This window comes from Brachycentrus maculatus, unplaced genomic scaffold (assembly GCF_059751285.1).
Source record: "Brachycentrus maculatus isolate JH-2025_06_01 unplaced genomic scaffold, ASM5975128v1 h1tg000498l, whole genome shotgun sequence".
Classification (NCBI taxonomy): Eukaryota; Metazoa; Arthropoda; class Insecta; order Trichoptera; family Brachycentridae; genus Brachycentrus; species Brachycentrus maculatus.
In genome coordinates, this window is record NW_028281244.1 from 422,720 (window position 1) to 439,974 (window position 17,255).

The 17,255-nt window shown below is 32.1% G+C and overlaps 1 protein-coding gene across 1 annotated transcript in view; it reads left to right on the forward strand.

Moving 5' to 3' along the window:
* The window catches only part of LOC148301940 (G protein-coupled receptor Mth2-like), a 94,605-nt gene that overhangs the window by 70,311 nt on the left and 7,039 nt on the right, over window positions 1-17,255 (forward strand). The window contains exons 5-7 of the mRNA XM_088272443.1: window positions 8,885-9,069; window positions 11,264-11,435; window positions 12,091-12,276. Coding sequence (XP_088128569.1) covers window positions 8,885-9,069; window positions 11,264-11,435; window positions 12,091-12,276 — 543 coding nt within the window. The remainder of the gene's footprint in view (window positions 1-8,884; window positions 9,070-11,263; window positions 11,436-12,090; window positions 12,277-17,255) is intronic.

Below are 17,255 nucleotides of genomic sequence, written 5' to 3' on the forward strand. Positions count from 1 at the left end.
TTGGATGAAAAGGCAATTAGTTTAAAATGTAATGGTGAAATGAAAAATAATAACATCACATAATAACATCATAATAATAACATCATCAACAATAATCTCACTTAAACAAACATTGGAAAAATTACAAAAAAGAACGTAAAACGTTTGATTTAAATTAACTTGAAGTTAAAAAACCAACCCTATTTGAAGAGCGTGTTTCTTATCATTCTCATCTACATGTTACAGCAGTTAAATTAAATTTCCTTAAACTTAGTTTAACTGAAAACTAGTTATAAAACAAGGCATAAATGTACACTTGTATTTTTCAGTTACAGTAAACTAGATTTTGAACAAACGAATTAGCGCAAGGCCGTCCCTGAAAACCTTATTCAGCGTAGAATTTCGTTAAGATAGGTCAGTGTTCGAGGCATAAATCATCCCTTAAAAAGCTTAACAAATTTATGGATATATTTGCACATGTACACGATCAAATTTGCATATCATTTACGTTGTTATTTCTATGCTGAAGATATTGTTCACTGTATAAAAACAAAGATGGGATCGTGCTTTTTTCAAACTCTGAGGATATGGTTCACCGTATAAAAACAAATTACAAATCTTTTTTCTTTCAAACTCTTGATGCCTTTTTTTCTTTTTCAAATAAGCCAAAATGAGAAAAAGGAAAAATACGTAATTTACGTAATCATTTTTATTTGATAGTTGCTGTGGGAACAGTCTGGTTAAATAGAAAATAAATAAAATAGAAAGCACACTTTTGTAATATTCAATTTTGCAATGCTTGTGAAGTAATGAAAATATTAAAAATCTATGTTTAAAATACGAAATCGTTGAAAATGCTTAGAGACAGCAGCCATGAAGAAGCACGCTTCCTTCGTGAGCAATTTTTAGTATGTGTTACTTTTACGTTTGAGAGTTGGCGCTGCCATTGTTTTTACGTAAAAACAACCCACGTTATATTTATTTGAGATTTAAGATAAAGAACATATCCATTTTGATTTACATAATCCTCGAAGTTTTTAGTATTTATCATTGTCACTAATACTTAGTTTTATATTATATAAGAGTATAAAAATCGCTTTCAAAATCACTGTTAAGCGAATTGGTTATATTTTCACAAAAAATTTGGTTAAATTTAAAGTTTGCGATTGTCATTGAGGAGTCGGTACTCCCAGCTCTACTGCCTAAATTACTGCTATCGTCGTCGATATATTGACGGGCCGAGCTTTAAACAAAGTATACGACAGTCAATATATCGATTCTTAACACTGTAATAGTTAGAACCCCGATTATATCAATATTAACGTTCCTTTACATATTCCATATAAATTTTTTTTGTTATTTTTAAAAACATCCCTTATTACTATTTTTAGCCTTCAAATCGATATTTAAAATACTCTATATAAACCTGATTTAAATTCTTGAGGATTATATAAAAAGTTTCGAAAACATTTCTCGATATTTTGGGTGCGTTGGTTTGACGTGCGCTTGCAAATTTCGTTATTTTAAAAATATAAATGAATAAACACTACAATAGATTAACGTACTAAAGTAACATTACAACTTTCTTTCAAGTACTTTGTTTGTTTCTTCAGAAAACGTGTTCTGTTCTACCACGTTTTCACGGGTTTCAAATATACGAGTTGTTGAAAGATCCACATTGAAACGCGAGAGAACGCGCTTATCTTATCTGTGAGCTTCACTAAATTTTCAGGTGAAAACATTTTAAATAAAAACATCCCGCTGTATATTAAATAAATCTCGCCACTGTTCGCAGTTTTGTAGATAATTTATTTAAATTATACAGCCATTAACACACTCGCGCGTTAATTACGATTTAAAACTAGCAATTTGTCCAGTTATGAATGTTGAATACCAGTATATCATTAAGAAAAAAACGGTAATTATTTATATTTTCATGAAAATTCATACGTACTTTTTGTGTCTAATTTTTTTGCCTATGCTAAGTTTTTATTTATTCATGACATCTCAACATAGATAAAGAAGAATATGGAATGTCATGGGCTGGTTCAGTAATCACTTTACACACGTATAATATTCACCATTCTACCCATAATGAACAACCACATTACTCAAATTTTTGAAACTCCTATAGAAATCAATCTCATGACATATGAGTACATATGAAGTCGTAATCTCATAAACCATAAAATTGGTTTCGATATTGAGTAAGCCATATAAAATACTATTTTCTTACCTATAATATACTTATAATATATTTCTCACGTCGCAGTAATGTCCTACACCCTTATTTTTCATTATTTTCTGCATCCCTTCATAAATTACACTCTTGCATCCAAGTATCTGAAGTGATATAGTGAATAGTACGAGCTAAGGCACTTTAGTAGGTTAAACGACTTAGAAAGAAATATCTCCTTATTTCCCCTAATGTCGCTAACTGCAGTGTAATTGGAACCTAATTACCTCCCATTCTTCTTTCATCTACCATCGTTAAAGGCTATACATATGTAGTAATTATTTTACCTTAATCATTTTAATTAGTGTTATGTACCGAGGTGATGGAAGATGATCACTAGTACTTTGACTTAGGTTTATTTTAAATAAGTATAATATTACTAGGTAGCTCTAGGTGAGTGACACTAACATACCCTCATTCCTTATATCTTTGTATAAATAAATGAAAAATTCAATTCAATTTCAATTTCAATTCAATTTATTTATTTCAATTTATATATACATTACAAACTATAAAAAAATTAAATCGTATACATTCAAATACATTCAAATAAAATATATGCAACTATTGCCAAAGGTGTAGATGAATCCCGCTTCGGAAAACTCCTTCAGACACATGGAACAGATCAATAGCCAATGAGATATTGTTCAACATAGCGGTAGCTCTTCCTACAGGCATAACCATCGGCAGGTTGGTCCTGTGTATAGGAATGTTAAAGAATCTATGCCGACGCTGTCTAAGGTAACTATCGGGAACATACAGACCAATGTTCCGGATAATCCGATAATAAATATCCGGTATATCATATAAATAATATAAATAAATATATATATATATATATATATATATATATATATATATATATATATATATATATATATATATATATATATATATATATATATATATATATATATATATGTATCCGATAGTAAAAATCAGATGGTCAAGGGGGTATTGATCATCTTCTCGCTAAAATATACACATTAGCGACTTCATCTACCCTGCTGTGGCTCGAATGGTCACTATCGACTTTAACAATAACAAATTCCTATTCTTCTCATAAATTATATTCAGCCCGCATTGTTTGCCCCTCCATATTTCTCTTCAAGAAACATATTTCTCTTTAAGGGTAGTTATTAAGTTTAGCGTATTTATCATTTGTATTGTATCTTAAACAGTGTTGATATAAATATATTTAAATTTATTTGCTAATAACGAAATGCGTTAATACATAGTGATTTATTTTCTCCCAATTCTTCAAAGCTCATGATCTCCCTTTGAGTAAGAGCGGCCCTTAATAAGTTGTGAATGTAGCCTCCTCCAACCTCTGGCGCTAAATTTCAGCATATTTAGTGTGGAGATCTGCCCCTGACAATAACACTGCGATGTATTATTATAACATCTGGTTGACCGTAAACCCGACCCTTTCACAAAAACCGATTTAAATAAGTCTGGGATTAGGGTCCGGTTATTCGGTTTATATTATGCGACTAACGACACTGTATGGTACAGATACTGTAGCCGCATAATTTATATGCATACATGCAAGGCCAAATAATAAATACAATTATAAAAATGTATCCACTAGCCGAGAAAACCATATTATATATTCTTATTACTTTGAGAATACTACATTTACTCGTATATCTTTTTTTATTTCTTATTTTTACTTGATATAGTTATATTTTTTATACAATTTCCATAGATTTCTACATAACACAATTTTATAATTTTAAATGAGCTGAGCCTCTCCAAAAAGAGACTTTAGCTCTTGTGCTTAGAGAAGGACTTTTATCTTCTTTTTTTGTTTTTTTTTTGTTTGATAGTAAAATACATTTTTGTCATATTATACATTTTTGAAAAATATTACAGGGAAATATATATACTACTATTTATGTTGTACGACGAGTTATCTTCTTTAGTTTTATATTGTATAGTCTGTATATGTTTGTAGTGTTCGTGAAGTTTCTTTTTTATCTTCTTCCTCTTCTTCTTGGTGTAGGCCTTGTGGCCGACTCCTGACCTGATCACTTTCAAATATTTAAAATACTTGATCACGCCAAGTTTTCCTCAGTCTTCCCAGCTATAATTTATAATTTAATAGCTTTAAAGTCCCTGTTTATAAACAAATTCGCAAAACCATCATAGAGTTTCTAGGTAGTGCGATATATTTATACAAATAACTTATAAAAAGTTTTCATTATGAATAAAATAGCACTTACCCAGGTCTTTTTAAAACGCAAGTCGTTCTCAGAAAGGAATAATTCGATTGAGCCTTTTTTTAATTTTATCTACATTTTTGCCTGCGGTCAACATGGCCAAGATTCTTAGAATTGGGTCAATATATTTCTGCGTTCAACCAAGATGGACATACAACTTAATTTAATGACGAAAGGGTCAACGAGTTAAATCCATACTTTTAAAAAGCCTTTCCAGTGGCGGATGGTAACTGATGATTCTAACAGTAAACATTACAGAGACGGATTAAATTAACTCGTATAGTCATAAATTAAACCCTGAAGAGGGAACAGGTTGTTGCCGAAACTAGTTGGTTAATAAAAATGTGAGTGGATCAAAAAACAAAGTCTTTTAATTTCTCAAAATAATATAACTCGTATAATTGATATTCGATTTTTTTGTTATTAACAAAGATAAATATTTGTGTTCTTATTATTTACACAAATATTTCAATTTCATATTATTTCTGTGAGTCTAAGCGGCTCATTATTAGAAATAGGTATCAAATTGTGGTACAGTGGGTTTGAACCGAGAATCTACATAATATACAGGACCAACCTGCCAATGGTTATGCCTGTAGAAAGAGCTAATTTGTTGAACAATATCACATTGGAAATTGATCTGTTCCATGTATCCGAAGGAGTTTTCCGAAGCGGGATTCTTCTACACCTTTAAGTCTTCTTGCTTACTTTTAATATACAGTCACAGTTGATTTTACCACTAATTTTTTATTATTATTATTTAATTGGCAATATAAATAATTAACAAATATGAACAGACTTATACGCCTCGAATATTATTGTTATATATATATATATATATATATATATATATATATATATATATATATATATATATATATATATATATATATATATATGTATATATATATAAATATATATATATATATATATATATATATATATATATATATATATATATATATATATATATATATATATATATATATAACGTGGTAATATTTTCCTTTTGAAAATTAAGTGTAAATAATATGTAAAGTGGGTGTATAATAATAAAATAAACAATGTGTTGCTTTGTAATTAAAGTTTATTCTTAATTTATCTTTATAATAATTTTTATATCTATCTATCTATCTATCTATCTATCTTATTCTGACAGTTAATAATATTATCGGAAGTCTTTTGTTTTATTCTGAGCGACGCATGCGGCATCTGGTGGTTGAACTGTTTTATGTAGGTACTTTTTGTAAGTACTTAATAAAATGTATAGGTAGGTACCTAGGTATTTTATTACATCTCCCCCCTTGGGGATGAAAATTCATAGTAAAATTTTCACTCGTCCTCGGATCATCTTCTTGTAGTGAAGGGACTGGTATAAGTTTAGTGATATGATAAAGTTTTTTTTTTACTTTTTCCTCCTATCTTTTTTCCTTCTTTTTTTTTCTTTCTTTTTTTCTTTCTTGTTTTTTTTTTCTTTCTTTTTTTTTCCTTTTTTTCCGTTCTTTTTTTTCTTTTTTTTTGTATTTTTTTTTTCTTCTTGACCCTTTTAAAGTAGACACAGTTTTCTCAATCCATTTGTTTTTTTCTTTTGAATTCCTTCATTTTTATTCAGATCTCTTAAAGTATCTTCTAATATAACCAAATGTACAACTTTTAATTGTTCATCTGCATTTTTATTCGATTCTAAAACTGGGTTCCGGCTTAGACAATCTACTTCTAAATTTTTCTTTCCTGGAGTATATTTTATTTCATCTTTCGTAGAAGTTTTTTCTACTTTATTTATATTTTCATTTTTCAAGCACTGTTTCTGTGTTATTTGTATGTCTTCATTTTTATTCTGATCTTTTAAAATATCTTCTAATTTAACCAAATTTACAACTTTTAATTGTTCATTTGCATTTTCCTTCGATTCTATTACTGGATTCCTGCTCATACAATCTGCTTCGAAATTCTTCTTTTCTGGAGTATATTTTATTTTATATTTTGTAGAAATTTTTTCCACATTATTTTTATTTTCATTCTTCAAGCACTGTTTCTGTGTAATTTGTAAATCTTCATTTTTATTATTAATCTTATCATCCTCCTTTGTTTTAAACCTGCACGTTGCTTCAGAGTGATATCGAGTTCCCTTATTTAAATTTTCACAAATCTTACATGGACTTTTATCTTTAATTTTATCACTAGTTCTTAGATTTCCACGTCTTCTTTGTTTATCTTCTAATCGTTTTCTTTGATCATCTTCTAATTTTTCTCTCTCACTCCGAACATATTGTAGTAATTGTTTTAATACATCTAATATTTCATAATCCATTTCCAATTAACAAAATTGTCGTTTTATAACGTGGTAATATTTTCCTTTCGAAAATTAAGTGTAAATAATATGTAAAGTGGGTGTATAATAATAAAATAAACAATGTGTTGCTTTGTAATTAAAGTTTATTCTTAATTTATCTTTATAATAATTTTTATATCTATCTATCTATCTATCTATCTATCTTATTCTGACAGTTAATAATATTATCGGAAGTCTTTTGTTTTATTCTGAGCGACGCATGCGGCATCTGGTGGTTGAACTGTTTTATGTAGGTACTTTTTGTAAGTACTTAATAAAATGTATAGGTAGGTACCTAGGTATATATATATACATATATATATATATATATATATATATATATATATATATATATATATATATATATATATATATATATATATATATATATATATATATATTTATAAATTTCTCCAGTTAGGAGTTATTTTTAAATTACAAATAACTCCTAATTGAATATAAACCAGATTTCTGAACAAGTTTTTGGACACACTCAAAATGTTGTTAATAATAATAATAAGCTAAAAATAAAAATGAATTGGGTATTTTCTAGCGTTTCTCGAGTATGTGAATACAATCCAGGATTCGGACCTCACATACAAATGAAAGAGTTTCTGCTTAGTAAAAAGCTTCTCTTATCTCATCATGTCTCTAGTTGATTCAAACAGTTGGTTTCGAAATTGATCAATATAATTAAAAGTTCTAAGAATTTGGGTAGGCAGTGTGGTTGTCATTCATGGGTAGAATTAGTGAATGTTACACGTGTATAAAGTGATCACTTAAACCAGCCTATGTCGGTCGTAAACCCCGTAAATGTCCAGACTTCTATATTCTTCTTCATCTTTGTTGAGATATCACAGAAATAATTCAAAATAACCCTAATTGGAGATAATCCAGATAAGTGAACAAGTATTTTGACACACTCAAAATGATGTTAAGAAACTAAGTGACTATCCTGACGAAGAGACAGGTACATCTTAAATATAGTAAATAATTTTTTTGATAAGTGGTTATATAATAACCCAACCCACATTTGATTCCTCCATTTTATCTCCGTATTTTTTAAATATTTATAAGAGTACTTATTGCCTTTACGTTGTAATTTGTTTGGTGTGTAATAAAATGCGCGATTATACCTTACGTTAGGCGCCCAAAAACCTAGTTCCGGCGCTGCCTTCCTCTTTTCTGAGCGCGAGTTATCAAAACGATTTATATTGGAAAGCAGTTTATCTTTCTGCTAATATAAAGGTAAAAAGAAATTCGGTTTTTTTTACACAAATTACCCTGTACTTAAGTTGATAAATAGCAACGTATAATCACGAAACGAGAATACTTTATATGTGCGTTATATGTGGGTTAGGGCTCGGCTATTCTTGATTAAAAAACGGATTATAGCCATAAAAGTCTGCATTAATAAGTACATAGTTAGCCAGTATGAGATATATGTATATATGTACATATATATATATATATATATATATATATATATATATAATATATATATATATATATATATATTTGTATATATATATAGATATATATTATATATATATATATATATATATATATATATATATATATATATATATATATATATATATATATATATATATATATATATATATATATATATAATATATATAAATGGATATTTTGACTAATGGAAATCTTTATTTGAACGTCTCGTTTTTTTGTTTTTTTTTTTCCGTTAAGTGGAAAATATGATATCCGTCAATTGGCTGCCCCCAGTGTTGATACACATTTGTGCCCGTGTGTTCCTTTTGATTCCCAATTGTTAATCTCTTTGTTGATGCATGGGAGTCGTCTATCCAGTGCATTGCCGTGCAATGCAATGTGAGAGAGTCCGGATGGTTCCATTCTCCTCACATCTGCATACCAAATAAGACTGCCATTTTTGAAAAAAACAGAGTCGCTTAATTGTATAATGTATAAGAGTTTGAAAATGTATGATGAGATGCCTGATACATGTATGCATGAAAATTAAGTGTTAAAAATAGTTTGTATTAAATGTAATATAAGCTAACTAAAGAAATAATAATAAATAAAAGCACCATTGTTTTTTCAAATAATAAATGATTGTTTGTCCGGTTGCAGCGGGTTCCGCGCGCCGCGGCAGGGGCGCCGCGTGGCGGAGCGCCGGCGCTTCCTGCTGTACTGCCTGTACGCGTGGGGCGCGCCGCTCGCGCTCACGGCCGTGTGCGCGCTCATGCAGTTCCACACCGGCATCCCCAAGCACCACGTGCGGCCCCAGTTCGGCACCGACAAGTGCTGGTTCTTCGGTGAGCGATCCACACCTCAACATATGTATATGTACAGTACAACTCCAGAGGAGTTTTACCTGGTTTCCTTCCAGCAATGACCAGAGGATCTATGATGCAGGAGTAATGTTTGGACTTTATAGTATTCAGAGTAAAGTTTATGGTATTCAGCCGTCAGGACCACGCACAAGCACGTCTCACATTAAATAATATAGAGAGAGTCAGGAAAAATAAGTATCTGGGAAGTATCCTTGTTGAAATCGTCGACCTATAAACCAAAGTAATGTGTAAAATTGAGGCCGCTCGTATAGTTTTTAAAAATGAGAGATATATTCTGTAACAACAGTCTCAATCTGAAATAATGGTCAGGTGTTATTTGGTCAGTGCTTCTATACGGAGTGGAATTGTGGATTCTCAGATCAGCACTTTGAATCGATTAGAGGCTTTGAAGTGGACTACATCATAGAATGCTAAGCATTCCATGGACCGATATGGTCAGCAAGACAAATCTGCTCCAAAGAGCAAGAGCTGGGAAACATTCGCTGACTGATATCAAAGTCCGGAAGATGTCTTATCTGGGACATGTGCTAGCATGAGAGAAGTACGAGCTATTGCACCTGATTATAAAAGCCATAATTGAGGGTCGACGAGGTATGGGCAGAAAACATTTGTCCTGGCTCCGGAATATACGAGATTGGACGGGGATCAGGACCGTCGAGGCGCTGTTTAGATCTGCCCAAGACACTCACAATTACTTTCAAGTGATGGTCCTGAGGAGTTTTACGTGATTTCCTCCCAGCAATGAGCAAATCATCCCAGTTCTTGATTGGCCCACACTAGGTTATTCCTCCTTTTCTCAACAAGAAATAAATTAAACAGTATTTTAACTAGATGTAACCAAAGTGAACTAATTGATGATAAGCAAGGTAAATAATTAATGCAACTTCCATATAAAAAAGTAGAACTCCAATTATTCGAATCGATTGGGACCGGACCCCATTCGGATAACTGGATTTTTCTGAAAAAAAAAATTAATTGATTGCTGTATGTTTATTTAAAATAAGAGAAAAAATATTTTGGGCTTTTAGTTTTAAAAAAAAAAACTAACTTATCTTCACGCTGCTTCAGTCAGTAGTAATAGTAACTTTTCACTAATTCTTTTGTATTTAGGATGTTACGTATTGTTTTTAATATGTAAATAAATTCTCATAATTTTTAATGTAGTTCTGTGTATAAGTATACGTGATATATGTATTATAACAGTATCAACTATTTCGCAACATTTTACGAGTAGGTGCTTTAAGTTAATCTAGAATAAATCATGTCAATAATACCATTACTGCTTTCTTTCACTTTGAGATCAAGAATATCCCCTCTGAAATTAAGTTAAAACAATTCTGATCGTCGAGTCTCAAAATAAATGGCCAATAATATTTATGCGGAACCCCAACTCTTCCTACTAAGCATATAAACAGCACGTTTCTGACCATAAAGATTATTTGTTTTAAATTTAGTGAGAAATGAAGCAATATCCAACGAGATTGTGTTTATTGTTTCTACCTTGTTCCGACTTAAATGGTTATTTATTGTACGTGCAAATCTAGGAAAAGCTCTTCCCTTGTAAACACTATCTGAATTAATATGTTACAATACAGAGTGCGTGCGTTTTCATTATATTCACATGCTGTAATATTACGGTCAAGTATGGTGATTCCTCGCATAACGAACTTCATTCGTTCTCGGAGCAAATTCTTGATGAGAAAAGTTCGTTATGTGAGACGCGTTTTCACATAAAAAACATCTTCTTCTCCTTCTTGGTGTAAGCCTTGTGGCCTGTTTTAAGAGGGATTTACCTCCTGCGATGTCGATTCCCAGCTGCCAATCCATGTCTTTGGTGATTCATTTCATTTTATAACAATATATGTTTAAAGAAATCGTTATGTGGCATAAAATGTTTTACTGTATGCATAAAAAAAATAATCAGGTTTTTTTAGTCAGACTCAGATTTAGGACAATCTACCGAGGCTTGCAGAGTCAAATCTTCTTGGTCCATCCTTTGCTTCTTGGCTGCTGGCTTCTTGAAAAACCTTTCCAAGGCTGTCTGTTTCTCCCTCATGTTCAACACCTACTTTTCAGTACCACAACTCTCTAAATTTAAGTATCACTTTATTCATGAGCACTTAAGAGTTATTTCCTTTTATTTTTCTGATAACAGACTGGCAAGCGGAGTTGGTGTACTTCTACATGCCCGTCATAGTGCTGGTGGTGTGTAACTTGGCACTTTTCGGTAGCACCACTCTCAAAATCCTCCAGATCAACCGAGAAACTGCAGTCCTCAAGTCTGGAGACAATTCGAGACACGATCAGTACAGTAAGGACAAACAGAGGTAACTATTACATTATTCAACTTTTTTACTAAAATAATTTAGCACTACACAATGGAAGAAAAAAATGCTTTTTATATGTGTATTGACTGGGTCATCTTATTTATTTTACTTGCTGTTGTTGTGGCTCAGTCTGGTTGAATGAAAAATAAATAATAAAAAAGTACACGTTTTAAAATGTCCCAATTCTTTTGGGTATAGAATATATCAGCAGCTATCAAGAAACATTCTGACCACCATGAGAAATTTTTAATATGTTTTAAATAATGTGGCGCCATCTACATACGATTTATGTAACATTTTCCCCTCCTTGGTTTTGGACATAAAAATGGGAGTTGTTTTTTTTTATAGTTGTTACTAGAGGGAAAGAAATTCACTGTGGCAATAGGCTTTCCTCAATTTCTCTGTTTGGATATTAGTATGTCTACATACCTTAGTGGATTAAGCTCCCAAGCAGACATCAGAGAACCCAAAACCTCAAATCCTAGCATAAAAAATAATTAATTTTTCTCTGGGGTGAGGAAATCATACCGTAAAGGTGATTTTTCTCCTTTCACTCGTTAATTTTTTTATTTGCTGGTTGACATAAATAACGATTATGTTTTCAAATTCTTCAAATACTTTCCTAATTTCAATAAATCAAATTGAATGTTTTCAGATTCAACCTGTATTTGAAGCTGTTCCTTGTGATGGGCGTGAATTGGGTGGCTGAGTGGCTTAGTTGGATCATCGGGGGCTCCAACTACCTCTGGATCGTGACCGACTTCTCCAACACCCTGCTAGGAATCTTCATCTTCGTCATATTCGTATGGAAGAAGAAGATCAAGAATCTCCTCATCAAGAGGTACTTTGATCCATCAAGTTCACCTAAAGAATTCGAGTATTTGATGCTATTTAAAACACACCTTACGTCACAGTCAGAATCTGCCATGCTGTTACAATGCCATGCCAACTTTTATCACGACCTTGTATCGAAACAAAGCTAAATACTTGTGTTACTATTTACAATACCTGATGAATATGTCTCTAGGTAAAGCAATTTTAATGAAGCTGTGTGTTTTGTGATATGATTTTGCAGAAGAAGCACCGCACGGAGTACTAAGAGTCAGAGAATTGCGGAACAAATATTAGTAAAAGACGTAAACAATCCACCTTTTACTCGCTTCATTTTGTAATTTTATATTTTTATCTTAGAACCACATTATTTATATTATCGAACAACATTTGCACGAGCATTTGCCTAGACTCCTAGCTCGTATCCTAGTTACGTATTACTGTAGTCTCGTAAGAGAATAGTGGAATTCTGCCTCCAGGGCCCTTATTACCTAAATATTAAACAGTGTGCATCAATCACCCTTAGATTCTTCTCCTTCATTGACTTACACTTAATGATGAACTTTATGGACTGGAATGCCAGGTACCCTTCATTTACCATATCATCGACTTAGTACTCAATGATACATACCACGTATTTCACGGGACTATAAGACGCACTTTTTCTTCAAAACATTGCCTCTAAAATTCAGGTACATCTTATACTGGGAATTAATATTAAAATATCAAATGTTTGTTTCAAAATACCTCCCAGTCTTAAAAATGTCCATAAGTTCGATGCCACGACCTATGCAAAGTTCAGATGACTCTATGATATAACTTCGCAATCTAATAATCAAAATGGTAAACATGTTACTTCTTTTTTAAATTGCTTAAAAATAAGGTTGTATCTGGTAGTCTATAGAGTCCTATGGTCCTTAAAATACGGTAAAGTTTATTTTTAAATCCTAATTTAACCTAACCTACCCTAGTAGGCGATAGGAAAAACAGTAAGAACAGAGCGTGTTTCAATAAGAGGGATGGATAGATGTAGTAGACGGATAACCATTATTTTTTATTCCCAATCGGAATTGCCATTGACCTTGTAGAAGTTCAATGGCAGAAGTTCTGTTCTATCAGCTTTTTTAGACTCTTCAGGCAATAGGTATAAAATAAATAATACAATCTCCTTTCTACACGACTGATTTGATCTTTAGACTGTTGTAAGGAATGCGGGTATGTTGGTGACACATTGGTGACAACAACATAGTCGAGTCTGGCAAGGGCATTCTAGATTTGTCTCTCCTAGAAGTCACTCACTTAGAGCTACCTAATAATACTTAATTATAATAAGCTAAAGTCAAAGTACTGGCGAGTCATTAGTGATCAACTTCCATCGCCAGCTATGAATACCCGCACCATATTTACCAACGTATCATACTATTTATGATTGAAGGAAGAACTATCAAGTCTTCTCCATCAATTGAACGCGCGTATTCCAAATGCTCTTGCAAGGTTGTGAATAGACTGTCCAATAGGTGCGCATGGTTACACGTAGAAGTACACACCCTGGTATTCCAGTATAGCATCAAGTACCCGAATGCGCGGACACCTCTCAGTGGCAACATCTACACGACCTGTATGCAAAGGTTCTTTTCCCAACAGTCCGGCCCGGCTGGGGAAGTTGGCGGCAGCCAGTCTGCGTCTCCTCAGGAGAACTTCGGCATTCGGGTGTGGAAGTCCACCACGTCGCTCTTCACTACCATTTCCTTCCAACACAAATGACCCGACATAGGTACTTTACGTGTGGGCTGCCGTCGTATCCGAGGAATGACCTAACCTGTGGTATCCGAGGAATGACCTAACCTGTGGTTGATTCTCTCACTCACTAAACGCAACTTACTCGATTCGTGGGCACTTGCAACGTGATGCGGTCTTAACACCAACTGTCAAAATAATTTCAGTAACTACAATGATCATTTACAAAATTCTCCATTTCATTTACCATGAAGCAGAAGCATCTTTTACCCTCATCTCCTTCAGTCGCGTCAGCTATATCTCTGAACTCAATCATCAGGAGCGCAGGACTGATACCTTCGTGTAATTGATGATCAAGTTGACACTACTTATATCTAACGCGGTACCCTATGCGACATCAAGCGTGAATACAGATTGAGATGCTGTTTTCTTTATAAAACTCATCACCTAGATAACTATGGCAAGAACAAAAGAGGAAATTTTATTTGAGGTTCGTTGCTCAGTGTTGCCAACCGAAAATCGGTGAATATCTGATGATCCAGTCATGTTGACGGACTAGTTGACAAACCACATATTTGTCAACCAGTTGATTTTTTTGGCTTTTTCGTTGGAATGGCACACTCAGTTGAATTTGCAACTTACTAAAATTTATTCTGGAGTCAAACTTTGCTTTATATTTCTAATTCAATTAGGTACTATTCATCTTCTAATCCTTAACCGCACTTTATGGTCCACAATGCCAGTGTTGATCAGTATCATATAAATATAGTGTGTTTACTTGATCATCAATCTGGCAAGGTAACTACAATGATCAGTCTTGTGGTTCAGGTCACAAGTCTGCGTCAATATCAGATTAAATTCCGAGAGAGGTTCTGATTTTGGATATGGCTTCGGTTCAAACAGCATTTGATCTATCCATTTCTGTATTACTTCTAATGATCAGTAAAGTACATTATGATCATGTTCAGAACAGTTGAAATTATTTTGACAGTTTGATATAGACCGATTGTAATATTATGGGTGTGACTGTTTACATGCAAGATTGTTTAACTCCATCCTAGTTTAGTGGATAAATTAAGTCATTTACGATAAGCAAGATTTTTTCCGAGTTGCATTAAGCTACCATTTTTTTGAAGTCCTATCTCAAAGAGTTACACAATATAAAAATATCGCTCACTCCTTTCAACAACGTCATATTTAAAAAAACTTGATTTTTCAGGAAATCGTTTTTAAAGTTTAAGAATATAATAAAATGTATTAAAAATAAATCAAGCCACTTATTGAACTTTTTACTGTGCAACAGATCTTTTTTGGTAAAACCTGAAGGTTTTTTCTCCATTTGAAAAATATTTAGTTTATTTTAAAAACATAATTAAACAATACCTCTTCTTAAAAATACTAAAACAACACTTTCGGCCCTGTAGTGGGTAAATGTTAAGTCAAAAATATGCCGCTTTTGCTGGGATATAGTACATTAACATGCACAGCTAAAAATTGACGATTTTTGATATTTGACGTTGTTGAAAGGAGTGAACGATATGGCAATATCCTCACTAATGATGCATTTATAGGGTGAAGTATATCTGCTCACTTGCGGTAGATCACTTTTAACGTAACGTATAATCAAATCAAATGCAATTCATAAACAAGTCAACTGCTATTCAATATTCTTGCACACTTGCAAGCGTTAATAGGGTTTAGACAGCTCGTAACAAAAGCAGTTGCCAGCTGTATCTTAAACGGAGTTTTAATGAAACCAAAACCAATGTAAAATATATCTACATTACATAATTTATCCTTAATGAACTCTGGAAAATTTCTGTATTCATTTTCAGATTTATTCATGTATTTTCATCGGAGTTTTTGTCACAATTCAACTATTTTATTACATTGATTAAAGAAAACACTTCGTTTTTTACCACTTGAGTTTTATTATAGACTACATGTTTCAGAAGTTAAACTTCCATCATTCAGGTCTGTATAATAACTAAAATATAAAATATAAAATTGTTCTATAAATAAGGAGAGGGGAAAGTAAGGGGAAGGGGTTAGTCAAGGGACGGAGTTTGAAAACAAAGGAAAAATGGAAAGCAATGGTGAAGAATTTTGAAACAATATATTATATTCACCATTGCTTTCCATTTTTCCTTTGCTTTCAAACTCCGTCCCTTGACTAACCCCTTCCCCTTACTTTCCCCTCTCCTTATTTATAGAACAATTTTTATATTTTATATTTTAGTTATTATACAGACCTGAATGATGGAAGTTTAACTTCTGAAACATGTAGTCTATAATAAAACTCAAGTGGTAAAAAACGAAGTGTTTTCTTTAATCATTGTAACATGTCTTACCACAAAGTTAATGCCGAAACAATAAATAAAATATTTTATTACATTTTTAGATTTAAATATTAATTATCATAATTAGATATTATATGTACAAGTTGTTTTCATGTATTTTTATGTCTTCCGGCACATGTTTTGAAACCAGCTTTGTATTTTTTGCAGCACCAGATTTTGACTAATAATATTTACCTTATTATTGCTTTTAGGGATAGATCTATTCTTATTAAAAATCATGTTTTTTTTTAAATAATCGCTGTATTTTGATTTGATTTAAACATTAATTTACATAAAGAGAGTACTGGAAGTAAAGAGCAATGTTCAAACAAATAGTTTTTAGAGCCATGTCGGTATGAGTTATAATGTCCACACTATATAGTCTAAACAAAAAAATCAACATATTTATTTTTAAATTGCTTTGTTTGTTTCGAAAGGTCTATATAAACAACATTTTGAGTGAGTCCAAATACTTGTTCACTTAATAAAAAGCTTTTCTTCATCTCACCAATAGATGTCTCTTGTGAAGTTCTAGTGATTCAAGAACAATGTTTCTAAATTGGTTCATATATATATATATAGAACTTCCAAGAATTTGAGTAGTGTGGTTGTCAATAATGGGTGGAATTGGTATACACAATACACGTGTGTAAAGTGATCACTTAAACCAGCCTATGATGGTCATCAGCCCCGTAAATGCCCAGACTTCCGTATTCTTCTTCATCATGTTTAGAAAATCGTTAATTTGAATATTGCTCTATTTGCTTCTTACACTTTCAAGGTTTATGGTAAACGATTTTTTACTCTTTATATGTACTAATTAGTCATGAATTATCGTATTAATTGCATGGCAATTAAATTGATCGTGCTGAGGGAATGTTATCTATAAAACAATATTTTTTTCAGGAATGAC